This window comes from Parastagonospora nodorum (assembly GCF_000146915.1).
Source record: "Parastagonospora nodorum SN15 chromosome Unknown scaffold_9, whole genome shotgun sequence".
Classification (NCBI taxonomy): domain Eukaryota; kingdom Fungi; phylum Ascomycota; class Dothideomycetes; order Pleosporales; family Phaeosphaeriaceae; genus Parastagonospora; species Parastagonospora nodorum.
The window spans coordinates 432,294-458,803 of record NW_001884557.1 but is presented as its reverse complement, the minus strand read 5'-3'; the positions used below and the strand labels follow the sequence as shown (position 1 = coordinate 458,803).

The window sequence follows — 26,510 nt, the reverse complement described above, 5'->3', positions numbered from 1 at the left end:
CTAGTGTGGCATGGTTGGGCCAAGGGTCCTTGTTCTTTAGCGGGTAGTTTTGGCGTTTTGATTTCGGGACTGCAGTCTTCTGGAACGAGAGATATCCCGGCCGCGGCGCGTGGCAAAGGTCATTTGAGTTTAGCAAGGGGCAGGATAATTGCTGGCCGACGATGGCCAATGTCGTACAGATAGCAAGCGCGTTTTGCCAGTCACGGTTTTTCTTCTTGGAAATGATGGCTCATGTGCGCCAACAAGTGCAACTGGCGGCGCGAAAGCTACGTGTCGCACCTGAGACGCGCGATGAAGTGTATTGTGAAGTCAATCGCTGTGATGTGCCGCCATCTGATAGGGCGGGCGACACGTGCATTCGACCAGCACGGAAGCTGCAACCGGTGAGCATGTCGCGCAAACAGGCAGGCCTCGATAACCAGAGCAATAAGGGATCTGCGGGAATTAAGGTTGCATCGCGATAGGCGGCGGTGAGGCGTGAAGGACATGGGCGGGCGAAGGCAGGCCGATGCGCACGCCAACGCCTTGTGTCGCGCTCCCTGCAGGCGAGGGCTTGGGGGTGGCTATCAACCATCCACATCCACCTAGGCACACACGCGACCACCTCGCTTCTCCCGCCCGTACCACTGCTCCGACACTGCTGCCGGCGCTGCAGACGCCTCGTCCTCTCCTCTGCATGTCTCGATTGCATGTTTCCCTGCCGTCTCGTTCGACAAGACTGCCTTGTAGGGCCTGACCTGGCCAAGAGCCTCCAACTGCCAGAGCCGCCACTGGCAAGCATGAGCACGCAACAGCAGAGCCAGACGGACCTCTTCTGGGACTCGGAACATGCCCGCGACCGCGCCCTCGCCTTCACCCGCACTGCGACGCCGACCACGAGGGCGGGGAAGGAGCCTGAGAGGCAGGATGCGCCCCTCAGCCTGTTTGAGACGGTCATCACCTCCTACCCGCCCGTCCTGGAGTCGCTGCTGGCCCAGATCCCCACCGTCGCCCTCCTCGACCTCTACCACACCTCCCGCCACCTGCGCGCCTTCCTGCGCAAGTACCCGCTGGCATGGAAGACGCTCTCGTTCCGCCTGCCCCAGCCCGCCGTCACTGTGGGCTCGCCGGGCAACGAGACGCCCGACAGCAGAGAGCGCGCCTCCAAGGCCTACTCGTTTGACGCCCTGCTGAAGCAGATCATTGCGCCCAACGGCACGCGCCTGACGAGCCTGGACCTCTGCAACACGGCCGTCACGGGCATCGCGCTGGTGGGGAGCGTGCTTGCGCCGCGGATAAATACCCTCCAGCACCTGTCCGTACGCGGCTGCAAGAACGTCTCCATCAAATACCACATTGTGCCCTTCCTCGAGCCCTACACGCTCAAGGATGCGCCGTGGATACAAAAGGACCTCGCGCTCAAGAGCCTCTACACCTACCGCTGCCGCCACCACCGCCGCCGACCGTATCTGCCCTCTTCTCTCATCCGGAGGGACTCCGACTCCGACCCGACGCACCAGCTCATCGAGATATGCCACCAATTGGGAATATGGACAGACACGGCGTGGTGCCCGAGTCCCGGTGGGCGCTGCTTTCGGAGAAAGGACTACCATGCGGGGAGAGCGGGGCCACAGAACATGGAGGTCTGGGTGCCGTTTGACAGGCTCTGGAGGTCGAGCAACCGCATAGGGCCGTTCGAGGGCACATCGACCCTGGGCGACCACGATGGCAGACTGTGGGAGATATCAGAAACCGGACAGGATGGCGAGCCACTGGGCACAGAGAACGGCCACTTCCAAGGAGAGGGCAAACACGTGCCCGCGCATCTGAGGAAGAGCCACACCATCTTCGTTGAGGAGGTCAAGTGCGCCCAGTGCAGCGACATCATTCTGGAACGCTGCGAGTCCTGCAGCGTTCGCATGCACTGCATGGGCTGTCGCAAGACGCTCTGCGCGAGCTGTGCATTCAACAGACCGATACCACGGAAGCGGGCAAAGACACGACACTTTGCGAACCTGGCGTTTGGGAACAGCTCTACACTAGGTGGCACAATCGGACAGGCATCTGGGTCATTCTCCTCGCTCGAAGACCGAAACGCCGACGAGAAGGCCGAGCATAACCGTTTCTGGTGGGCTCCCGGCGCAACACGATCACCCAATCTGATGAATGAGAGCGCGAACGAGGACGACTCTTCCGACTCTGAAGACGGCGGCAACCTCAACAACGGCCTTGCTGGGCTCCAACCAAATCGCGAGCCCCCGAAGCTGAACATGTCTTGGTGCTGCCTGGAGCCTATATTCTCTGGTGGCGGCGGCATAGCCGTGCTAGGTACTGGATTAGGCGGCCGGGGCGCTGATAAGATACGAGCAGCACCATTGCCACGGACCAAGCAGTTCGAGGATCCAGACTTCAGCAACCAGTTACGGCCGGTCGACTACATTCGCGAACTGAAGAACAATGGGCTGTATGAATATGTTCTCGGCGAAGATGTCGATATGCTCTCATATCTCAAGCAGGAGTCATTAGATCTGCAGCAGCAAACATGTCTACGGGGCTTGTGTCAAGATTGCTACCGGAGCTTTAGATGGAAGGTGTCCTGTCGAGCGTGCAAGAATCCAATATGTAAAGAACACGACTTCAGGGCGCTCAAAGTCCGCAAGTGTGGTTATCGAGACATGCAGACGGAGCGCGACCACGTTCGAACTCACAACGAGCCTCCGCAGCGACTGGTCATACCTGATTTCAATCCCAACAGAGCCTCTATACCTGATCCGGAACGGACACCCACCGCGTCACAACAGGATCTGTTCCTAACCGCAGACAATGAGTCGGAGTCCTCGGAAACGCCAATGTCACAATCACAGATACTCGTTGCGTCCAGTATACCCAGCTCGATCGAGATGTCGACCACGTCGTCCTTCAATTCAACGCTGACAAACGATCCTTTCGCGGTTACTTCGTCTCTTCCTTTCGTACCTGTCAGCTCGGCCCGGCCACGGTCATTCAGTGTGTCCGGTGTGCGAGGGCGCCTTGCCGAATCATGGACTGCAATGCAGAAGGCGCCTCGACCACAAATACCGAACTCAATCACGAATCCACTTCCACTGCCATGCAATCCAAGACATCCCGTTCAATGGGAAGGGTGTGGGGCATACTTCTGCCAGTACCCACGCCCGGTAGGAGACAATAGGCCGCAATGTCCGGGCATTCTCAAAGAGTGTTCGGAGTGTGCGGTCTTGGTCTGCGATGTAAGTCATTCCCTCTCACTTTCGTGGCAATCTACTGACATGAACTAGCAATGTGCCGCAGCATCTCCGACTTGCACGTGTACCTTCTGTACGGTGAATTATCACTGCCCAACTTGCACGCGCAAGCCCACCGTCCGTGCCAAATGCCGCCTCGAAGCCGAGCTCAGAGCCAAGAAAGAAGCAGAACTTCGCGCCATTGCCAAACTAGAAAAAGACAGAGAAGAGCGCGGCCAAGCCGACGAACTTGCAGGCGCGATGAACGAGTTCTTCTCCGCATTGTATGTACAAGACATGGTTGCCGGCTTCGACAATCGTGTCTCGGACAGCAACTTCTTGGAACCGAACCCGAGCGGAAGTGAATTTCCTTTAGCGAGTCCGGACAGCATCACGGTCACGACAGAATTTGGTGTTGTGGAAGAATCAGGCACCATCACGATTATCAGTGCCAGCGGACCGAGCCCACATCACCAGGCTTTTGACAACGACACCGAAGACGAGAACAACGTTGAAATGACCGAAGACCTGAATAACGACATGCCAGAGCTGCAAATCAGTTTGTCACCACTGCAGCTTGCACCGCATACAACCACAATGGACACCCGGGGTGGGAAACAAATACAAGGGATTCAGCGCAAACTAACCCAGATAAGGAAAGTTGCCGAAAGCGCATTTATGAAAGAATTTTATGATCACGAAGACACTGGCGGTGGATATGCCCACACCCACTGTTACCGCCATATATTATAATTTGCTCAGAGCTACATTGGATAGGGGCAGGAGTCAGAGAGGGATTACATTTAGACATTTTACTTTTACGATCAACTTCCGACGCATATAGGCGATATATCAGACTGGGGCGCACGGTGGAAGGGAACGGCACGACTTCGCCCACGGGTAGTTGTCAAACGGAGGGATGATATCAAGCGTCGCATTTTCCTGGCGTTTCTATGTTTGAGGCGAAAGCAGGTGTTGCGCAGATTTATATATACAACTATGTTTATGCTTTATATGTCTATACCAAGGTTGAATATTCTATGGTTTGTTGCGACAGGCAGTTGTTTTGTCTGTGTGAAGTATGTAGCAGGTCAAGCGAAATAACGATGTGGTGTTCAACCTCATGCATAGAAGATTTCATAGCATGGCTCAGAGAGAGATGGTACCTTCCTAATCGGGCAAGTACAAACATCAAGTGTGGATTGTAGCAGGAAGGATGTAGGATGTAGGATGCAGGATGTAGGATAGAGGCTAGAGGCTAGAGGCTGTCAGTGCTGCTTTTGCCAGGAACATTTTTCTGTTTTCGATCTAAAAATTGCTATAATCGACACCTGAAATTAGTACTTGCCGCATTGGGAAGGTACCACGTCTCTTTTCATCGGACTTCTGGATGAAATGGGGGTTTATTTTGGTTACGCTGTAGTAGAGAGGTGTTGTTCGAACCCCGCCGTGCAAATATGAGCCATGCAGGGTGGCACCGGAATAGTCAGGTAAACATGACAAGGTACGTACTGAGTCCATGGGATGGACAGCAACGTGGGTCGGCAGCGTGGTATTGCCTTTATTTACAGAACACCAGACATCATCTTTCCAATTACATCTTGAACTCCCTGGCCGCCCCCCATCTTGCCAACATTCTTCACCTTCTCCCAAAGCTCCAACCCCTCCTTAATCCTCGCCTCATCATCCTCAACAACGACCCTCCCATCGTTTTTCAGCGTCCTCACTTCCATCCCCCTCGCACCCCACCCCATCTCTCCACCCTCAAGAAACTTCCTCAACGGCTCCTGAAACGCCGTCTTAATAACCTCTTCCTCCGCACCCGTGAGCCGCGCCCCATTCCCCCAGAACCAAATCGGCATATCACTCGTATGCGTAACGCCCCATTCCCGGGGCAACATCTGATCCACACAGCCCGCGCGCCACTCGATGCGATACCGATGTACCAGCTCGCCTGCGCCGCTGTGGACGAGTTCCTTCACCATGCCGCGCAGCAAGTGGTGGATCTGCACGTCGGCGTATACATGTCCGAAAGCTTGCTGCCAGGAAGTGTACTTGGGTGGGCAGGCTTCCCGAGGGGAAGTAGTGCTGCATGAGCACGCGGCAGACAGAACATCCGGATAATCGGCTGCTAGGCGGTTCTGCATGGCGTCATAGCCTGGGCTGGGTGGATGCCATGTCCCGTAGACGAAGTGCTCGTCGCTGCACTCGCCGAGGAGGAGGTGCATGTTGCGAGACTCCATGCGGGATGCAAAGGAGCCGTTGCTGAGGGAGGCGAGGAGGTTGGGCTGGACGAAGGAGGCGTCTGTTACGGCGCGGAATTGGTGGAGTTTGAGGGTGTTGGAGGCGCGGATGAGGGTTTTGGCGGGTGTGGAGCGGAGGAGGGAGAGTTGGTCTCTGGGAGGGAGAGAGAGGGGGATGTTTAATGCGGTGAGCAGAGAGGTGTATTGGTCTTGTGCTTCGTCGAGGGTCTTGGGTTGGACGCCGGGGCCGTTGCTTAGCATCATTGCTCGCTTCACGATGGCTTTCTTGCCTTGCATGCCTAGGTCGTAGGCTAGTTGGTGGAATACGGAATGACTCCCTGCGGAGTAGCCGGCCAGAGTGATGTTGGAAGCGTTACCGCCGAAGTAGCTGATGTTCTCGTGCGTCCATTGGAGGGCCATACGTTGGTCCCAGAAGCCCAAATTGGTATCAAAGTCAGGGAGTGAGGCTAGGGTGGCAGACCCGAGAAAGCCAAAGAGACTGAGACGGTAGGCTGGTGCCACGACAATGCATTTGCAAGGAGAGGAGCTGAGGAAAGCACGGAAGTCGAGGCCATTAGGTGAGCCAAATTGGAGGAAGCCACCATCTTAATTGTGTTAGCATGTGTTTCATCCGATGAATCTCAGAATAAAGACGCGAAGACGATTCTTTGGTAGATTTACGATCCGGAATGCAATGAAGAACATGACATGTGAATTTGAGATTGTTTACTTACGTATCCAAAAGAGTACTGGCCACCCTGCCCATTCATTAGTAGCTCAACAAAACATCAAGGTTCAATCAATTACCTCCAATAGGGTGGTTCTCCAACAGGAACCCAAACATTGCTCTGCAAGCAATCTTCATCCCACTCCGAATCATTCTCTCCATTCGTCCCCCGCGGAGCAGGCTGCGGACACAAGCCACAGCTCCCTGTGAATCGAGCCGGATTCACTCTCGTGCCATAGCGATAGCATGTTGGCAACGATCTTGGCTTTTGAAATCGGAACGGACCCAGCGGAGGTAGAGCATACGGCACGCCACCAAAGTATCGACAGAGTGGCTTTGACTCTTCGTCAAAGTAGGTCAATCCTTCGACATGGCCCCGAAACTGTAAGTCAACGACGTATGGCTGCGAGGGCTTTGACATGATGGCTTTATCGTGGTGTTGTGTTGGAAGGAAAGGTGACGTGAAACGCGCCTTGCCGAGGCTAATGTGGGGAATGCTCTGATAGGTCGATGCTTGAGTGAGCGAATTCGGACGTGTTTTCTTGGTAGGGCTCTCAACCTCATAAAATGCTCTAAATACTGCACATCGTACACATACAGATCATTATTCGCAAAGCTACTGGTGTGCGGTGGTTTTTCTAAACCCACTCGAGCGATACGCCTCTCACATCCTCGGCATCGAGATCCAGCCTCATTTTCGTTCCAGGCTCATGTTCGCCAGTCGCCTGAACACCCAGACATATGTCCCCGAACCAAAAGCCTGTCGTGGTCACGGTCTCGGTCTCTTCCTCGCCATGCGGTAAACGCACCGCAATCTTAGCTCCACTGTCTAAGCCCTCCACATCACGCACCCTCGCAGCCCGGAAAGAAGGCGCTCCCAATTCTACCTCGCCCAGGAGTGAAGTTAAAGCCTTCTTCGTCTCATCGAGGAAGTCTTGGTCTCGTGCGATAATTGAGAGTTGTGTGATACCCAATGCACCGCACGGATGCGTGGTATTCTCTTTTGACAGCGGTACACGAGTACTGCGGTGCGTGATGTCGTGACAGAAGAATGGTATCCTTCCTCGTGTTTTCTGGCCTCCGTTCTCGCCTTTCAGAAACGTGACTGCCCATTTCACGTCAACGCCATCAGCGCGCTTTCGTCCGCCATGTACCGGCTTGTCGTGTGTCTCCTTGATGCTATTGTAGTTTTCTTCCGGAGTTTTAGAATTGGTAAGACACCAATCTTTCCAGCCAACAAAACTTGCATCTGGACCCCACCAGTGGGAGGCAGCTTTCGGAGGATCAATGAAGCTGATGAGTTCGATGTAGCAGCCGTCTGCGAACAGGATGAGCGTGTTTGATGTTATTCCATCGGCATGCACACCACCTGGCGTGAGGGTAAAGTTCTTAGCGAAGAAAGTTGGTACTTTGGGAAGATTCGTTTCTGGATCAACTGGGACGAAGAGGATCAGATGGTCGAGGGCTGGGGAAGCCATTGTTGTGCTTGGGTATCTTCAATTGCGAGTAGATGTACAATAAAATCTAAAACTCAGCAAGACTTGATAGCTTAAGAGGTTATAATTGTTCAGGTGCGCAGCGTAAAGGAGTCATAGTGGTCGACCCCAATCAGGAAAGACGCTCCTGTCTGCGGGAAAGCGGGGTCGCCGCACGCCATCTTCACAATGTGATCGCAGCATTCCTCGAAGATACGCGTCTAGTACTAGTACATCCTTATCTTCGCAATACGCAATTTCTGCAAGATACGTGTGGTCAAGGCCATGTGCTGTCCAGTTCTAGACACGCGATTTCACATTGTCCAACCTAGACGGGCAATCTTACACATCTTCTTAGCACTACCTAGCACGACTTTCAAAACATCTATCTCTAATCCCGAGTACATTGGCTGGCTCGTATTTGTTGACCGGCGGTAAACAATGACAGCTGGTCAAAACATCGTCTGGCGCACAGTAGATCGAATCACGGCACTATGGTGGTCAATGCTTCCAGATGCTATTGCATCATCTCCAAACGGTCCTACAGCCTTGAAATTCTTAAAGGTCGTGCCTCATATGTTAATAGACGAGGTAATTCGCAACCCTACGACTGTGACACCGATGATATCGCTCTGCTGTCTTGACAACGGCAAGAAACATCATCTCCTGTGGCGGACCTAACAATCTTGTTGCCACAGCTGCACCTGTTGTTAATCAGCATGCTTGAATTGAGTCATTTAGATCTATCTTGTCTGATCTAGGTGCTGAATCCGGATCACTGCGTAGTTCCCAAGAGCAGTATTGCTCCAGGGCAGGGAAGTGTGTGTATTCTGGAAGCAAGATCAGCTACTGTAGGTACAACTCCGGGAAGAATCAATGACGGCGACGAAAAACGATCAGCTCTGTCATTTTCGTGATCTAATTTAAGTTATCCAAGATAACGCATTATGTCCATGATAGGGGCGACATCATCACAATGTACACAGCATTGTTAAACTCACGACTTTATTTGACAATGCCATTGTAAGTTTCTTTCTGCTTTGAGTTTTTTCCTTTGTTTCTTGATGTCCTCACATTGTAATCTGCCTCTCCAGTTGAGGTGGATGGTCAATCATGGCCCTACCTGGGATACCTAAAAACAGTGAAAGAATTGGGGCAATCTCCACTTGCTAGATAAGTCTCCGAATCAGCGAGTACAATCTACACAAGACTTTCTAACACAACTGAACTCAACCGAGACTTATCAAAACAATCACAGACCACACACTTGGCACCTACGCAAGCGCGATACACCGCTAATTGACGATGGCAACCAAACGCAAAACCAAAGACACTCACGGAGGACCTGCCAAAAGGAAGAAGCCAGCGAATGGGCTAGAGGTTCCAGCAGACGCAGTAAGCCGTGCAACGAGAAGCAAGTCTAAGTCGAAGGATCCAGCCGAATCCGACAGTTCTCCTACACCCGCGCCCATGACCATAGCTGGCAAGCCAGAACAGCAGAAAACCAACAAGCCCTGGTCAGCAGAAGAAAAGGCATACCTCGAGATTATGTATCAGAAGCTTCACGATGCGGCGGCTTCCAAAAGCCAGGCATCTCTTCCACATGCGAGAAAAGTATTCAATTCTCTCAACAGCTTCTTCAATGAGGGTCGACAGAGCGTCACAGATACGAAAGGTACTAATTTGTTTGTGGCAGAAGATCGAGAATGGGGCTCGTTCGACGCGTACATCCGCCGCCCCACAAACAAACTAATCAATGGGCTTTGCGTAAAGATATCATGAAGAACCGATTGAAACGACGACGGCGATAACGCATGGATCCCTGATATCACGGTAGGATGATATCAAGGCACATCTGAAGCATGGGCCAGTCATCGCGAAGTCTGGTGCGACAAAAGCAGTGGAGCAAGTCACCAAGGATACGCCTGCTCCCCTCAAGAAAGCCGGCAAGAAAATTCCGAAGGCCACAATTGGTCACACTGAGGAGAAGAAGTCGAAACTTTCAGCAGGCACGAATGCCTTTATCTCTGAGCCAACAGATGTTCTCGATAGCGCCGAAGGACCAGCAGCATATGAAGCATCAGTTCCCCTCACACTCGACCAAGAGGACATCTTCTATGAACAATTTGTTGATCGCCGCTTCGAGTAGATCACCTACCGACGTATTCAAGGGGGAGGTCCCAGTCAAAGTGACTCCTGTCGAAGAGGTCAATCGTCTGGTCATAGCCGGTTACAAATTCACCGATATTCCAGAAGACGACGAAGAAGCAATGGAGAGGTACTTGAAAGAAGACGATGATCAGCAGCTCGACGGCTCGTGGATCAAAACCGCAGGGGATGATCTTGACAAGAGGATCGAAAGACGTGGTTTGCCTGATATGAACCGCATGTCCTGGCCTAGGGACTTGAAGAAGAAGATCGACTTCAAGGCCGAAGAATGGCACAACAAGTCAGGACGCGTCGATGGAGCTGCGGCAGTGAATGGTTTGCGTGGCATAGCGGTAGTACCACCTCTTGGCTATACCGGCTCAATTGAAGAGCTTGTGAAAGAGCGCCGATTACTTTCCCGAGACCTACTATTGGAAGACGCGAGCAAGGAAGCGATCGATAAGGTCTACTCTCTCCACAAATCTGCCGAAGGGGAGAAGAAGCCTCAGCATAACATCGAAGACGATGACTCGGACATAACAGGCGACGAGTCCTCTTGAGGGGACTATTGGCCATAGCAGTGAGCACAGATCGCGGGGATGAGCACCTGCAGATTCATTGCTGTCGAGTATTTACCATAATCCTCGAGATTGTATTTGGGCTCGATTAGGGGTGCACTTTCAGAAATTAGGGATGTACCTCGTAAGGTAAATTTGCCTCCAATCCTATCAAGTGCTGAGTTTGTGCTTTGTTCTCTATGACCCGTTTCAGCGACCCAGTGGTCGCGGTCATTACAATTAACTTGATCTGCATATATAATACTGGAAAAGGCTTTGTTTTATTGAACAAAGCCGCGGGAAAAGACCCTTCACCTAGAGCGGCGTCTGGCCTCAGGCCTCGAAGCCATTCTTTTGTTCAGGTTGACGGAAACGGAACAAAGGATCAAATTACATGACATTTATCGATCGCAGTGGCTCTTTTCTATCATAGAGTGACTTTGAGCAAAAAAAATTCTTCTACATCTTCAACTACAGTTTTCCTTTACCCGTTGACCCGTTTCAAACAATCAAAGCCATGGCACAAAACACTCGATCTAAACGCAAAGGCGATCGAAATGAAACCCCGCCTGCCGAAGCTGCGAACCCACCCATGAAACTCGTAAATCCTTTGAGGAAAGAAAATTGGCCTCGAGAGCCGAAATCTGATGAGGAGTTTCTGGAATGGATGGAAGCAACGAAAAAGAGCTTAAAGACGTGGTTGCGCGAGTCGCAAGCTTTAGCTCAGGACACTTCGACAAAGGAATTGGTCAAAGATTTTAACCGGGGCGTGAAGCGGGAGTGGGAACAGCACAAGGTGTATACGGACATACAGACTGGCGAAATATATGATGAGGAGAAACGGAAGGAGATGGAAACGGGTATGCAAAGTCAGAAGGAAGTCCGGGTCAATTTGCATGCGACGCACTATACCTGGCGTAAGTTTGTAGAGTATCGTATAGCGCAGGCGGCATGGGAAGATTTTCTATACTATCAAAGTGTCTGGAATAGAAAGAACAAAGGCAAGGGTTTCAAGCAGAAACTTGAGACTGTCGCAGAGCGCCGAGCAATGACACACAAGGAAAAGCAGAAGAGGAAGAATCCGATTCGAGGGACAAAGAACGCGGACCTTGTCAATAGGTTTGAGTTTGATTCTTCTGGACAATACAGTTCCGACCACTTGAATTGGGTGCTACAACTCATTAAGGTTTTTAAAGGCTTCCACATGGGCTATCGTAAAAGAATGCCCACTGCTGTGGGGCCAGAGGATGCCCATCGCTACACAATGCCCACCCGAGGCACTTCACCTTACGCTAAACGGCTGAGACATCTTGAAGAACGTTTTCCCAGGAAGAAACGCAAGGTCATTGACCCTATCGAAGTGGAGGAAGACTATCGCAGTAGGTCAGAGAGGCAGAAAGACAATGAGCTTGGGCGGAAAGACGGGATGACACCCATTGAATGGGCGATAGATCAAACTCGTTTTGAGGAGGAGAAAAGAACTAAAGAAGGTCGCGAAAGTGCAGACAGCGAAAGTGACTCAAGAGAAGTGGACGGGGAATACGCAGGCAAAAAGACAGCGACCAAGTACGCCTTGGATCGCCGCACTCTAAAGCTACGACCAAAGGATCACCTACTGCACCACGGCAATGCAGAAAGTAGCTTCGACTGGCCGACCTCGTTTGAATCTCCGGATTGGGGCAATACAATTTCTAGAACCGGTAGAAAAGGAGCGCAGTCTTATGGGTTAATTACGTACTCAGACGAAGATGAAGACTCAGACGTACAAAGCATCAAGAAAGTTAGATTGCCTCAGTACAGAAAGAAGGGCGACCCAGAATTGACGAAGCCACACAAAATACGCTACAAGAAGCAGACGGTTAACAAGCCAGGAAGAATATTCGTGTACGATCGAAACCCTGACGGCACTGTTGTGGGCCGTGACCGCGATGAGCAATGGAGTGGCCATTGGACCGATGGAGAAGTTGAAACCGAGGAGTTTGTACTGGACGAGGCCGGAAAACGCATACCAGATGACCAAGACATTGGACACAACGTCTTCCAGACCACGACGGCGACGAGCGAAAAGCCCAGAACTACTCGCCGAACCCGTCATCAAAACGAAAACGTGGCCGGCCAGCTGTCTGGAGATGAGGACGAGGAGCAATTAAGAGACCCAAACTTCAAACTATCGGGAACCGCAAATCCTGATCAGGTGGGGAAGCGGATGGATGATGGGGAGTCTAGTGACACTAGAGGAGACGATGATGAGAGCGATGATGACGGTGACCTGTTCAAACAGTCTTACGAAGAGTGCTCATGCCCACATCGCAGGCGTGCGCGGCTTTTGCATGCAAGAATGCTAGCAGAGATTGGCGTGTTACCCCCGTGGAAGGAGGCAAAAACACTAGACATGATCAAAAACGGATCATACGAAGATAAGGATATCTTCAAAGCCTATCAAGAGTTGATGGAGATGCTAGGTAACAGCAACTAGTAAAGATAGGCTCTCATACGTGACTGGTATTCAGACGAAGTTTGACATGACGAGGATTAGAAGCGTGACGTACGTTCTTGGTGATTGCGACAGACAAACAGGATAGACAGTATTTGGCCTATAAATATCCTGCCGGCACCCAGTAAGACTTACATTTATCATTCCAAACACTCTGATCGTTCAAGCTATTCGATATAGGGACAGCCCATACACGATAGACATATGGACGACAAACTCCAGGAGGCCCAGGAAGTACACGCGGAGTTGCATGAAGACTATGGGATTGTCCCATCTGTCAAGGTCCAGAACGTACTGGATCTTCTTGAGAAGAAATATACTCAGGACGGTATCGAGCAAACCTATCGGCAATTCATCCGGGACTTCGAGGATCTGGCCTACAAGAAGTTGATTATCCTAAGAGGGACTTTCGGTCGCTGCCGCCTTGTCAAAGAACATACTGTGCTAGAGTGGATGAAAGCAATTGACACGGAGGACGAAATGAAAGCAAAGTATCGCAGGGCAGTTAGGTGTGAGGAGCGTGCGGAGCGGATTGATATTCAGATCAAAAGCAGAGCGAGCGACATGGGAACGCATACTCAACATACTATGGACGACATCCTGAATATTTTGGAGAGCTACAGCCGGGGCAGCGACGCCCAAATTGTTGAACGTGTTACCACAGCCGTTCAGTCCACACTGGAGATGACTTGACTTAGGACTATTGTCAGTCGTTACTTGTATCAGTACAGGCATTACATGGTGAAAGATAAAATTAGATAGCACATCCTAGCTCGAAATATAACGAGTCATCGTCATTAATTGTCGCTATTCGAAGTGAATGCTAAGCTGCAGTCAGCATGGGCCCAGACCGGAAATGAACTAGTGGTGAGCGCGCCTCATTATCCAGCACTTGCTCGCTACCTAGGTAAGTGTCACAGCCAACTCTTCTACCAATTCCCCTGCAACTCAAGTATTTCAACTCGCGTCCAGCAATATTGACTTGAACTAAGAGAATAGCCACAGAACCTAGCGGCGACATGCGGGACTCAGATGAGCCGGCACAGTTCAGCTCAGGCCAGTCTACCGAATTGAAGAAGCTTTGTAGCTTGAGCCCCGAGGCGATTCTTTGGAATTCAATTGTACCACGATCTCCTCCTTGCCATTGCACGTACACCTGCCAGCCCGCTGGCCATTGTGACAGACGTCATCGTTTACAAAAATTTCCTCGAGCATTTCAAGTCAGAGAGTTTCGCAAATGACCAGGAGCGATTCCTCCACGAGCGCAAAGCCCTACTCCCAACGAGGGTGGATATGATAAAGAGCAACTCTAAGTATAAAAAGTGGCAAGACGCGGAGATCATCGATCGAATCGCGATCACTTCGGAAATGCTACAGCAGTACAAGGAGCTGCGAGGGAGCCTCGAGCGTAGCGAAGAGATACAAGATATCGAGCAGAACGCTATTGTCTGGGACTTTCTTAACGTTGCAGCCCGGAAGGAGTATCCTGCCCTATACTCTGCGCTATCGAAGAACCAGGACCTTGGAAGCAAAGGTGATCAAAACCTCGACCATGGCGGTAATCCCAATACTCATAACACTACTACAGTGACGAAAAACACGAGTGCAGTCTGTTCTGGCTCAGGCTGCACGCGCCCCTCAACAGTGCTTTCCACTCGTAATGCGCCAGCTTCCTCATCCGCTCTCCCTTCCACTTCCAGCATCACTCTAGTCTTCAAGGACATCTTCATGAAAGATGGCAAAGCGAAGAAAGCGAATAATAGCCCTCATGCAGACCACGAGCGAGTGCAGCGATTGCCCGACTATGGGGCGCCCTCGCCGAATACAACCAGAAAGGCAGCTGGGTCAAAAGTCACCACGTCAAGATGCGGAGACTTCGAACGCACAAAGGCGAGCGCCCTTGAATAAGCGTCCCGTAGCTGAGCCTGCGAAAACGAACAAACGGAAAGCATCCCCCAACGTTGAACAGAAAGATGTTGTAAAGGCAAAGAAGAGTGCCGTGGGTAAGGTGCATATCAAGAAGAAGTGGAGTAAAGAGGAGCACAACATTCTCTTTCATACTATCAACGAGTGGTGCCACAAGAACGGGGTCGACAAACTCGAAATGAAAGCGGTGAACCAAATATGCTTTGATGCCCTCGCAGCAACGGGATCTTCGCGTGAGAAGAGCATTGTCGCATCGAAAACCAAGAACATGGGAAGAAATCCCTCGACCTCGTCAAAAAGGCCAAAGACATCCGCTCTCCATGTTGAAGATTTTCCCCAGAAGAGCTCAGATATCCTTCTTCACGGGTGGCTACCAACTGATTGGCTGAATTGAAATGATGAGAACCGCCCGGGGGAAACGACAACGAATAAATTGTCTTCCGCCGTTCACTCATTAGTATTGCCTGGGAATTATTTGAGGAGAAAAATTGGATGGGCTTTTTCCTGATCGCAGCCAAAGGGATGTCAGTGAAGACACGGACATTCATATACACATAAATCCCCAAATAATCAACCCTGTTAAGATGAACTTGCCATCATTCTCAGCCTGTGTGATGACTTGATGCAGATCTCGTGAAGCTTCCTATGGAACTCGTTTTACGCCACCCAAACTGTTAACATAGTCAAATGATTGTCTATGCAGGGAACAATGACTATTTGCCTCTCGACATCGATGGTTCATGACTGTTATCACCTGGATGAGCGCGTCTATGTATCTGGAAATACTTTGATTCAGCTTGGCGACAGTGATTATATAGCCGGCAAAGCCCAGTGAAAGATTTGGCACTGTCCGACGTCACTCAAAGTGACAGCAATGCCCTGAGCCCCAACAAAAGGCAGGCTAGCCTGTAGAGGTTTAGTACAAGATTTTCAATCTCTGTCCCTTCTATATATGTTCGCACTCTGCACCAAGTCCTACTCTCAATCACTCCCTCGGACTCAACCACCCTTCAGATTTACATCACAGACCTTCCACAGGCCCTCGAACAGTATGGACCACAGTACAAGACACCAGAAGCCTCTTCCGCAGCCCCATACCCTCGATGAAGATATGATTGAATTCGCTTGGAGCGAACGCGCGCTTCTCTGGATCCAGCTGTATCACGACCTACTATTTGCAGCGGCAAGTACACCAGCTGGCCCAACCGTCGTCGTAGTCGATACTGTAGCCTTTAGAGATTTCACCGACGCCCTCGAGAATGAACCGACTGCAGTGTCTGACATTACACGCGACCGAAACGAGTTCAAGGAGAAGAAAAACCATATGGTATCGGCAAAGCGTTCAGCGATCAAGGCTCTCAGCAACCGCAACAATGCCGAGGATGACCCACTTCTGATCACTCATGTGAGGATCACACCAGACATGCTCGACAGATACGGCGCATTGCGCGGTGACAGCAAACCGGAAGAGGACATTACGCAACCTGATCAAGACGCCGAGCTTTGGAAATTCCTCAACCATTCGGTCCTAGAGGAGTACCCCGAGCTCTACTCAATGCCGTCGGCTAGTCAGAGGTTGGCGAAGGCCGAACTCGTCCCTACTTATTCGATTCGCGATCAGGAGACGAAGTCGAGCAAATCTTGTTCCGAGCTCAGGCTCAGTGTTGCCATCAAGACGGCTGACTTTGTTACCGAAGCCACCGTTCGTCCAGGTGGAGGCCATGTGAATCTTGAGAGAGCATCGACCGCAGGCATGGAGGAGCCCTCAGCACATGAAGCCCTGGAGGCCGAGGTGCTCGAAGACCCTTCCACCCCTGAAATCGTAACTGCTGCAAAGAGGGCGAGGGAGGCTACCCTGGAGACACTTCCAGACTTTTCGGTTGACAGGGACGACTCACCGAGGAAGCGCGCCAAACTGACCGATGCAACGAATGATTCCGAAACTGAACCGGAAGCTACACCAAAGCAGAAATATCGATGGACAGAGAAAGAAGTCAACTGCATCTACCGTTGTATCAATGAGTACTGCAAAGTCAAGGGAGTGGATGTATACGCGAGGAAGGAAGTTGTGACAGCGTGCGTTGATGCTCTTGGGAAAGACTGCGCCAAAGAACATCCCAAAAAGACGCCCTCTGGGAGGAGTAGACAGGAAGTTGACTCCAAGATCATGAACCTTGAGCGATTCGCGAAGAAATCCGTCGGTGTCACTACTGTCCAGACCCTGGTAGCAAAGGCGGCGGCAGTGAAGAAACAGGTTGCGAGTGGAGAAGAAGTGAGCAAGGAGGATCGGTATCCTAGCGAGTACTTGTCTCTGTGGTTATCGCAGCCGCTGAAGCTGACCTTGTATACCCCTAGAACCTCCAGGAAGCCACGCAGCGATGTGAATGTTAATTGAACATGATGTGTGCTCATCATTGCTCGCACATCCTAACATTCATTGTGAGTCATTTTCGCATCTAGGGAAGTTGTGTGCGCGACACAGAGGAACGATGAGCAGAGGTACTTGTGTAGAGAATGGACCAATACATGCAAGCCACGTGGTTTCGAGCTTGCTACAGCTATTGAGTGCGTCTTCTTCGTGTTCTCTTGGAAATAAAGAAGCGCTTCTATGCAAGCATCATAAGTAGCAGTTTCGTTGGCGCACTAGACTTCTCTAAGGTTCAATCGTTTCAAACACTGCGGCATTCCGAAGACTTTTCGCCATCACCTATGGCTATAGTATCATCAATATCAAGCTGATTTGTCTACGTAAAGACATGGTATTTTTGTTCGAACATAAGCACATCATGCTTATTCATTTATGGGGGAAGTACTCGTTTAGGATCGATCGTCATTAGGAAAAGGGATTAGACAGAATTGCGCGTTCGAAGACAAGCAATTATAGGAAGTTTCACGTGTAGTAGCTTTCTTTAAACGACTTCGAGAATTGAATGTCCAGGAGGAGTGGTATCAACGGCATGTTTTCTAGCCCAGTAATCATGCACTGGTACACAAAATATTTGCATTCACTCACGTATTGCAGCAGAATAACCAGATGTATGGGATTCCCTTTGTCCATTTTCCTAGTTTTTCATATATCAAAGCCAGTGATCGCAAGTTTTCATAGCGTTGTAGCCACTCACGCTGTCACAATGTCTATTACAACACTTGGGTGACTAGCTATGGGCTTCCGACACGAGGTCTCCTCCACGCGCACCCTTAATTATGATGCTGGCCGGCCTAAAAACATAAGCTTGGCTCATTGCGATCTTGCACAAAGAAGAGAGAATATCAGCCATGCGATCATGCTGTTGCGCTGACCACACCAATAACGCCGTGGACCGTGAGTAAAGTGATACTGAAACACCATGAATTCGATGAAATCAATAATTCTGAGGACTGCTGGGCGAGACAAGACTGCGATTGGTGAGCAAGCAGTCCTCGCTGGGATTTCCGGGGCGGAGGCTAAGGACACTGATCGGGTCAGCAACATTCTGTAACTCCAAATGTACCGCCATCTCCTCCACAATGCTACTCTCAACCCAAATGATTTCACAGTTCGGTACATAAAGTCTGAACCATGGCGCTGCTCTGCTTTGTTGTAATGGTGTGGCATGAGACCAAGCTCTGTTTGCTGATTCAGGGAGGGTGTTGTTCTACACAATGTCTGATATGAATGTCTCAAGTCAAGAGTTTGGGGAGCTGCTGTACACAGAGCTCCTGGCCTACTACAGTCCTGTCGATGAGACAGGTGACCACGGGGAATAGCCAATCTTAGGGATAGCTGGCTCAGGCTATTCTCACAATATTGGAGGAAGGGCGCTGGAGAGTACGATAGCCTCTTCTCATTAACCGCCGTCCTCTGACATATCGTGATGGTTTTGAGCGTCGTCCGGGTGGCACTCCCTCACTGACGTCCCATGACCTTTTGGCAGGCCGCGGGAGTCTTCCAAGCCGTGAATACGCGCGTCGAAACGCGGACGACTTCCTTTCCCCTGTCTAGCCAGTCGTATACTCTGTGAAAGGCTCCCCCCATGACGATCCAGAGCCGAATCAGGCTAGCACCCGACTTCTTACCATTTCTTCGACGACTTCCCCTCGGAATCCTTCTCCAGAACAAACACCGCGACAATTGCTTGTGACTTTCGCCTACCTCTCAAGACTCACATTACCCAAGACTTGTCTCAGTGCTTCTACTACGCCGGCTATCCTCGCCCTTATCTACCCACGCGCCCTGCCCTCACTCCCGCAAACAGTGACATCACAGAGCTCAACCACCACATCAAAACTCACAAAAGACGCACAAAGACCTCCATAGAAGGCACAAGATCAAGCTCACAGGTTTGCACCGCTCGTATAGCTTGCACGCGCGAACTTCTCTCACTTTTCCACCATAGCGTCCTTCTCCTCAACGCCGCAGACCTCAACCTCCTCCCGACCCCTTACATACCCGCGAATACCCACCCTCTCTGCCTTCGCAGATGTCTGGTCGCGACTACTTCGACGGCGACGGTACCCCGGATAGCCCGATGGTTGTCCCTTCTGACGAGAGCACCGGCGATGGCGAGAACTCTCCTCAGCCGCGCAACAACGATAGGGAGGTCGCTCAGGACGGTGACTACCACGAGGATGAGCAGGCTACCTCAAATGCTGGCACCGACGAGCAAGACACTGCCGCGACGGACACCCAGCCTGTTGCTTCTGCTCCCCGTACACTTCTTCCGGCCGTCTGCATCCTGCCTGCTCCAGCACCCACTGCCATCCCAACAGCTGCTCAGGCCCAGGACGTCCCCATCCTGCCTGCTCCAGCGCCCAGCGCCAACCCGACAGCCAACCCGGCCAGTAACGGTTCTGGTCCTGCTCCCGCAGACATTCCCGGTTTTGACCCTACAACCGTTACAGCTGGCTTGCCGACCCACATGAGGAGCATCGGGAACATCGTGCCGCCTGGTGTCAACCAGGCTCTGAAGTGCAACCGCGAGACGCTCGTTCCACACGCCTCTAACCCGACCAAAATCACTGCAAAGTTCCGCGTAGAGGTCCCTGGTCGTACGGGCGAGTACTACGAGCAGACGGACGCTATCCCGGTGAGGGACGAGAGTGTAGTCTCTTCCAGAGACCCGAAGTACTACTTCATCCCCGACCTGACGGTGTCCAAACTCCAGAAGAAGATCCGGGAGAACAAGAAGAACGCGCAAGCTCCCAACCAATGGATTCGTCAAGGTACGTCGTACACCTGGGTCCGCAAGGATCCGAAGGGAGGTCCAGACCAGGTGTTCGACCTCACGATCATGTTCCGGCGCCTCAATGCAACCACGCACAAGTATGAGGAGATGTACCTCAACTTGAAGATGCTGATCAACCCTGATCCCAACACCAAGACGTGGATGTACGCGTACAACAAGTGGATCGATCAGATTCGACGTCGCCGTGACGCCATGTACAATCAGGTCCACCACAAAGACCACTGGTCGGTTGCGGAGCGTCGTGCGCTATGTGAGGCCATCAACGCCTACATCCGAAAGTCTGGCCTGGTGCGCTTCGGGTCCGGTGCTACGGTCCAGATCCCACAGGCGGACATGCAAGACATGGCCGACGCCGTCAACAAGGTAGGCACATATAAGCGCAAACCCGACGCGGTTCGAGGCCAGATCTTCTCCTCGCACGTCAAGAAGAACAAGGCCATCTTCGACTTGGTGAACCTAGCGAAAGACATCCGAGAACGCGTGGCATCGGGCGAGATACTACCTCGGGATATGCGCTACCCAACAGAGGCAATTCCACGCCACGCCTTTCCCAAGGACCTGACGCCTCTGAAGAGGCGTGGCGCTAGTGACAAGGACGCGGATGCTAGGAAGCGCGGCGCTGACCTCATGGACGATGGGAGGTCAGACCACTCCGACGCTCCAGCAGACGACGTGCCCCTGCCAGGTTGCATGCAGGACTTCTTGAACGGCAACCCAGCCACCGGCATACGCCCCTCGAAGAAGGTCAAGTTCATGACCGAATCTGGCGATGAGCTTCCGGACGACGAACAGTGGGCGGAGACGGATGAAGAGATCTTGTCGGAGGGCGCCGAGCGAGCTCGCAGTGAGGTAGCTTTGGAGTCTGTCTCGGGCGCATATGACTCGGTAGAGGAGGCTAGCGATGACGAGGACGTTGAGGAGCGTGAGCACCAGGATGCGAACGACATGCGGTCGGCTATTCACAACTCTTACAATCGTCGGGCCGTGCCGTCCTCAGTGGGCATCCAGATTCCTGGAGAAGAAGACAGCGACGACTCGGACAGCGACTCAGAAGATGATGAGCCTACCTCTGCTGCTGCTTCCTCGGGCAAGACAGCAAAGGGTCGGCAGCGCGCTCAGGCTGCTGCTGGGCCGGCTACCCCTTCGCCGCCACAGAAACGCAGGTACTCCCGGGATGATGAGAATGACGCCAGCGAGGGCGACGACGAGTCAGATATGGGCACTCCTCAGGGTCGGTCTATCAAGAAGGCGCGCACAAAGCCCAGCAAGTAGTATCGCCTCGTCGTGGCTCGGTGTGGTGGAGTATACATGGTGACTGCGGCGGAGCAGAACAGCCAGACTGGTCTGGAGGATAAGTTGGGAAAAACGATTCACTGGAGTTGGAGCGTCGTTCAAACGAACAAAAAGATCTGAGAAGTGGTCTGCATTTCCTTCGTTAGCATTGATTTCGAAAACAAAAATCCAAAAACAATTCAAAAAAACCAAACAAACAGACTTACCATGATTTGATGTATACACTTGATCGTGATGAGCTTGAATACTGTAGCCGCAAGAGACTCTTATAGAAGAAGAGCCGCTCGCAAGAATGCCCAATGACACCCATAAACGCAACGACAAGTCGCCCTTCAACGCCGTGTGATGTAGAGCTTAGATACGAACACGATTCTGCAGCCACCTAGAGGACATGTGGCAAGCGCAGCTGACGAATGGAAACTCTCCACGCATAGCAGGAGTGCTTGCGATAAGGAAGTTAAACGGCGATGATGAACTGGAGAACAGAAACAAGGATGTACAGAGAGATGACTGTTTGTAGGAGTAGCTTAGACGCCAACGTGAGCGTATGTTATGGGTGTGTTTGATGTATTGAGACGAAAATATGTATATTAGAAATGTGAGAGAGAGACCAAGTAAGTACGCGCCACAATGCTCAAGAAGGGTTGGATTATAATCCTAGCAACGCTGTAAGTAACATGATCCTATGGGATGAGACCTACAAGCACTATTGAGCCGAGTGGACGCCTGGGACGCCATTGTTGTACGATCAAGAGTGACTTAGAACCCAAAAGCGTCCAGCAAACTACTCGCGTCAGGCTCCTTGAATTGTGTAGGCGGCGGCTTCTTCTTTGGTTCTTCTTTCTGCTCTTCCACCTCATCCTCTTCATCCTCTTCATCATCGTCGCTTTCTTCGTGTTCGGCCTCATCTAGAGTGCCCTTAGACTCGGCGAGATCGTTCTTAACATGTTCTCGCGTCGGCAGGTCAGCGACGACAAGCGAGCTGCGCCGTCTCAGTAACTTCCGTGGGTCAAAGTCGAAGTCCGTGGCACTCTGATTCGGTCCGTGTGCATGGAAAGATTCGCGCGGCATCATTGGCGACAGTGGCGGTCGTCCTGGTGTGATCTTGGGTGGCGGCGGTAGCAAGAATTCCCACGTCTTGACAAGGTCTAGTGCGAGGACGTCGCAACCCATACGCTCGTACAAGTTGGCTGTGTGGAGTACAAACTCCCATTCTTCGCGCATGCCGACCATGCTAGCGCCCCGCAGAGTTTGCAGTGATTTTTCGCGTAGCTGTTGGTAGAGCACAACAAGCGCAGGATCATCTGTGAGGTAAGACTTGGACTTGAGATCTGGGGCCTCAGGAAGATCGAGTAGGGTCGACAAGGGCGTGACGAGTGCGCGAACGGCAGTATCGCGGCGACCGAGTAGCCAGTTTGCCCAAGTTGCGAGCCATCGGTTTCCCTCTCGGACAGCTTGAGGCAAGATTTTCTCCTTCAAGAAGTTGAGCAGAACGGGCGAATCATCGCCGCCATAGACACGTGCTACGGCAATGGCGAGCTGTGTGTCATCAAGCTGATTGTGTATGACGCTCACCGCATCTTGAAGGTGGTCCGCCAGTAGAAAGAATGAGGCTGCATATTCGAAACGTCGTCTGCCCATGAGTGCATATGCATTTTTAAGCGCAGCCGTCTTCCACCGTTCTTCATTGAAATTGTTAGCAAGGAGTCGTGACGTTGCTCCTTGCTCACGGGACCAGCTGGCCATGCGCCAAAGTCCACACAAAACAGGCTTCTTGCGTAATGCCAGATAGTATAGCGCGCAGTCAACTGGGTTCTTCTCTTCAGTTTTGGTGTATTCGTTGCGAGCTATGACCTCGAATTGAGCACGCTGCGAATGTTAGCAAAAGCATTACAGGCTACTGGGGACAAGCTTACAAGGGCGTTGATATCTGACATCCACATGAAGATTCCGCACTCCTTTGCATGCTGCCAAAGCATCTTGCCATTGAAATGCCGGCTTACAAGATCTGCCAGGATGTCCTGACTGCCAGAGTGGAAGGCCCAAACGATCTCGCGCCAAGAAATGGGGCTTTTTTGAGCATCGTTCTGTACATGCTGGCGGAAGAAGAGCAAGAAACGACCAGCATTATCATCGGTGGAGCGTCGGTGTTTTTCAACCACACCCACGCATTCGACGATGTCTGCAAGGCGGAATTGCTCACGACTAGATAGAAGCGGAATACGCTTTGTGGTGAGAAGCTCCTTGAGATTGCTTGCCACCTCTTCTGTGACAGACTGCGGTTCGGTATCGTCGGAAAAGTCGGTATATGCCGAATGCACCTCTTTTCTTGACGCAGTCATATGGGTCTGCGTATGTCAGAAGATGGCAGACAAATATGAATGTATGGATCCTTACCTCGTCCTCAGAGAAGTCTTCTGGTGCAAAGCTTAACGAACTTTCCAGCTCCTCACCTTCAATCCAGAACTTCAACTTCTGATAGAGTCGTAGGAGTATACGCTGCACCAGTAGCAACTTCCCCGCAAGGACGCATTGCGACAAAAGTTGGGGATGATAGACAGGCAGTGGACCGTTGAGCCTACTCACAGCTGTGAACAGATCAAGCGACGCGGACTTGCGCGAAATTGTGCGAAGACTGGGGAACAGTGTTTCGGAAACTTCGACCTGCTCGTCTTGGATGAATAGCTGGTTACCAGCTCCAATGACTAAATTGCCACTGCTTAACCAAACCGAATCACCGATGGGATGTGGCGTGATATCTCGAATGCGGACATCGCGGATCTGCACCCATGATGGTCCCGCGTTGAGATAGTCATACCGCAGCTGAGCGTAGATGACAACTCGATGGGGGAATCCGACAGCCAAAATTGACTGGTTGTCCGGTGTGGAGGACCAGTCGAGATCATGAATTTCGCCGTTGCCTTCGAACGATTCTTCATACTCCAGTTGCGCGCTGCGCGTGTTCCAGATAGTCAACCTAGTCTTGTCTGCGTCTGCAAGCGCAGCTTTCCGTATTGATGTACCACTAGCAAGCGACGGGTTGGAAATGCCGGTCTCAACAGATGATGTGAGGAGCCAGTCCAGTTTCCGTTTCTTTGTATCAACACGCGTTGTCCATGATTTGATCTGCCCAGATTTGGTGTATGAGATGGCAACATCGCGTGCGAAAGCGTCGAGAAATCCAGATATGACGGGGGCGGAGCCAGCGGGATCGACTGGTAAAACGAAAGCAAGATCATCGCCGGAACCAAGATCGAAGCTACAAAATTCTGCCAACAAAGTTTCCAGGTGACCGTTGACATGGCCGTTTGTTTGTGGAATGCTCGATAGCTTACGACCAGTGACCGGGTCACGGTCTAAAAGTGGCAATGTAACTTCCCAACAAACGCCCTTCATGTCCGAGCTTATTGTCGCGATGTGCACGCTTCTACCGCCAGCCTCAGTCTCAGGAATGACAAGCAAGCAAAGTGGTTTGCCTTGCAATGTGTACGGGCAATGTGTGACCTCAATAGCTTCTGGGCCGCGTGTATCCCACAATGAGATGCGGTCGGAGTGGAGAAAGACAACAAAGTTTCCTTCCTGGATTAGCGCTGTTCTGCGTATATGTTCCGTTCCCTTGATACTGCTATGTCGATGAAGTGTGTTGCCATGTTCCGAAGGCCGTTGCACCCACACTATGCACTCGTCGTTAGTTGTCCTCGACACCAGCGCCCTTCCACTAGCTGTGCGGTTGACTTTCTTGATTGCGTGCGAGTGTCCAGTCCATACAGCTTGCCGCTGCATGCGTTGCGTCTGTGCAGAAGGATCAAAAAGGTAGTCAATTCGTGATTCCAGCCATTCTATTCGCCCGTCGAAGTGATGTGTGAGTATGGTCAGTTCGGAGTCGGGCTTATCACCAATAAAGGCATATATCTGGACGTTGTCCTCGGAAGCTTTAGGTTCTCTCGCAAAATGCAGATGTAACCCATCCACATGGGCAGCATTGAAAACGTCGGTGATTCTCTTGGCCTTGGTTCCAACATTCTCGAAGCCCCAGGCAGACATGTTTCCCTGGTCATCGAGAACTACGCATATCTCTGGGTTGCGGTTGGCCACTTCCATCAAATGATGCAGCGCGACGCCATGGTCCTTTTCGTCTACCGAAGCCAGCTGCATTGCTCTTTCAGTTGCACGGGTGAAGTGCGCTCCATCGATGAAGAATGCGAATCTCTTGCTGGGTTGCTCGTTTAGTGGTAGCGTCCGAGGCATGATTGACTCCATCAGATCAACATCAGCCCACATGTGCATCCCGTCTACGCCATGATGTTCACCTGGCACCCAGACTCGCACCTTGTGATCTGCACATATGGTGTACAGAACATTGTCTGCAGATTGTTCCTTGTGATATTGCTGTCGCCAATGCAGACCCGTGATCGCCTTCGGATGTGGTAGGTAGAAGTAGTCGAAGCGCTGGTCTGCTGAGCCAAACGATGTTCTGCGCCAGATCTTGAGCAGCCGATCATATCTTCCCGTTGAAGCTATTAATTCCGCATCGGGCGAGAAGTGTGCGAACTTCACTGGGTTCGCAAGCCGCTGGGTCCATATCTGCTCGGTATCGCCATGTGTGTTGAAAAGCGTAAGAGACGCGCTGCCTACAAGTAGCTCGTCAGGCATGCCCCATGATAGTGTCGTTATCGAGTCGCCTGAAGCAGGTAGGGTCATGCTCCCCTGTCTCGACCACTACGACCAGTCAGCTATTGCAGGTCGATATGCGATCATAGTGCTCACACCTTGACGACGCCTTCATCTTGTCCGTATGGCTGGTATATGTATATGTGCTGTGCGGAGCATACTGCAAGCTTGCCGGTGCCCACGTCGAGCGCGACCGCCTCCAGGTCGAATTCCTCGTCGACATAGATAGTTTGAACGACGTGGTTGGGCCGGTCGAGAATTACAAGCGCGTTGCCGGATATGTAAGCCTATGTGGTGCTTGCATCAGCTTTTGTGAATTTGTTGTCGGAGTTAAAAGAAGCGTCGTACAATGACTTGATAGCTCTCCCATAAGCCATGACAGACAGCTTGCAGCTTCGCCTGCGGCCGGCCGGGCAAAATACCACGCATGAGTTGTTAGAGTGATTGTTATCGGGGTCGCATTGTTAGTATCCGTGTCAGAGTGCGTGCTGCCCCAAGATTACGGTCGTCGTGATGTCGCGCAGCAATGC

At 51.7% G+C, this 26,510-nt stretch overlaps 9 protein-coding genes across 9 annotated transcripts; 6 read left to right on the top strand and 3 right to left on the bottom strand.

The window, feature by feature from the left end:
- Nucleotides 1-779: 779 nt before the first annotated feature.
- Nucleotides 780-3,974, top strand: SNOG_06275 (hypothetical protein; the record flags this gene model as incomplete). The annotated part of the gene is made up of 3 exons (XM_001796601.1): nucleotides 780-2,675; nucleotides 2,870-3,121; nucleotides 3,354-3,974. 3 exons carry the CDS (start codon nucleotides 780-782, stop codon nucleotides 3,972-3,974), a joined length of 2,769 nt encoding a protein of 922 aa, XP_001796653.1.
- An 812-nt stretch (nucleotides 3,975-4,786) lies between these two features.
- SNOG_06274 (hypothetical protein) lies at nucleotides 4,787-5,884 on the bottom strand (the record flags this gene model as incomplete). The annotated part of the gene is made up of 1 exon (XM_001796600.1): nucleotides 4,787-5,884. One exon carries the CDS (start codon nucleotides 5,882-5,884, stop codon nucleotides 4,787-4,789), a length of 1,098 nt encoding a protein of 365 aa, XP_001796652.1.
- A 945-nt stretch (nucleotides 5,885-6,829) lies between these two features.
- Nucleotides 6,830-7,669, bottom strand: SNOG_06273 (hypothetical protein; the record flags this gene model as incomplete). Its single annotated transcript, XM_001796599.1, has 1 exon — nucleotides 6,830-7,669. One exon carries the CDS (start codon nucleotides 7,667-7,669, stop codon nucleotides 6,830-6,832), a length of 840 nt encoding a protein of 279 aa, XP_001796651.1.
- A 1,302-nt stretch (nucleotides 7,670-8,971) lies between these two features.
- Nucleotides 8,972-10,374, top strand: SNOG_06272 (hypothetical protein; the record flags this gene model as incomplete). Its single annotated transcript, XM_001796598.1, has 3 exons — nucleotides 8,972-9,433; nucleotides 9,504-9,781; nucleotides 9,816-10,374. The coding sequence occupies 3 exons, from the start codon at nucleotides 8,972-8,974 to the stop codon at nucleotides 10,372-10,374; spliced, it is 1,299 nt and encodes a 432-aa protein (XP_001796650.1).
- Nucleotides 10,375-10,888: 514 nt separating this feature from the next.
- Nucleotides 10,889-13,256, top strand: SNOG_06271 (hypothetical protein; the record flags this gene model as incomplete). Its single annotated transcript, XM_001796597.1, has 3 exons — nucleotides 10,889-12,008; nucleotides 12,114-12,833; nucleotides 13,066-13,256. 3 exons carry the CDS (start codon nucleotides 10,889-10,891, stop codon nucleotides 13,254-13,256), a joined length of 2,031 nt encoding a protein of 676 aa, XP_001796649.1.
- Nucleotides 13,257-13,884: 628 nt separating this feature from the next.
- SNOG_06269 (hypothetical protein) lies at nucleotides 13,885-15,185 on the top strand (the record flags this gene model as incomplete). Its single annotated transcript, XM_001796596.1, has 3 exons — nucleotides 13,885-14,015; nucleotides 14,152-14,724; nucleotides 14,756-15,185. The coding sequence occupies 3 exons, from the start codon at nucleotides 13,885-13,887 to the stop codon at nucleotides 15,183-15,185; spliced, it is 1,134 nt and encodes a 377-aa protein (XP_001796648.1).
- A 657-nt stretch (nucleotides 15,186-15,842) lies between these two features.
- Nucleotides 15,843-17,186, top strand: SNOG_06268 (hypothetical protein; the record flags this gene model as incomplete). The annotated part of the gene is made up of 1 exon (XM_001796595.1): nucleotides 15,843-17,186. One exon carries the CDS (start codon nucleotides 15,843-15,845, stop codon nucleotides 17,184-17,186), a length of 1,344 nt encoding a protein of 447 aa, XP_001796647.1.
- Nucleotides 17,187-19,251: 2,065 nt separating this feature from the next.
- On the top strand, nucleotides 19,252-21,288 carry SNOG_06267 (hypothetical protein; the record flags this gene model as incomplete). Its single annotated transcript, XM_001796594.1, has 1 exon — nucleotides 19,252-21,288. One exon carries the CDS (start codon nucleotides 19,252-19,254, stop codon nucleotides 21,286-21,288), a length of 2,037 nt encoding a protein of 678 aa, XP_001796646.1.
- Nucleotides 21,289-22,068: 780 nt separating this feature from the next.
- SNOG_06266 (hypothetical protein) lies at nucleotides 22,069-26,409 on the bottom strand (the record flags this gene model as incomplete). The annotated part of the gene is made up of 6 exons (XM_001796593.1): nucleotides 22,069-23,178; nucleotides 23,226-23,585; nucleotides 23,707-24,888; nucleotides 24,985-26,016; nucleotides 26,079-26,267; nucleotides 26,329-26,409. 6 exons carry the CDS (start codon nucleotides 26,407-26,409, stop codon nucleotides 22,069-22,071), a joined length of 3,954 nt encoding a protein of 1,317 aa, XP_001796645.1.
- Between the last annotated feature and the right edge of the window lie 101 nt (nucleotides 26,410-26,510).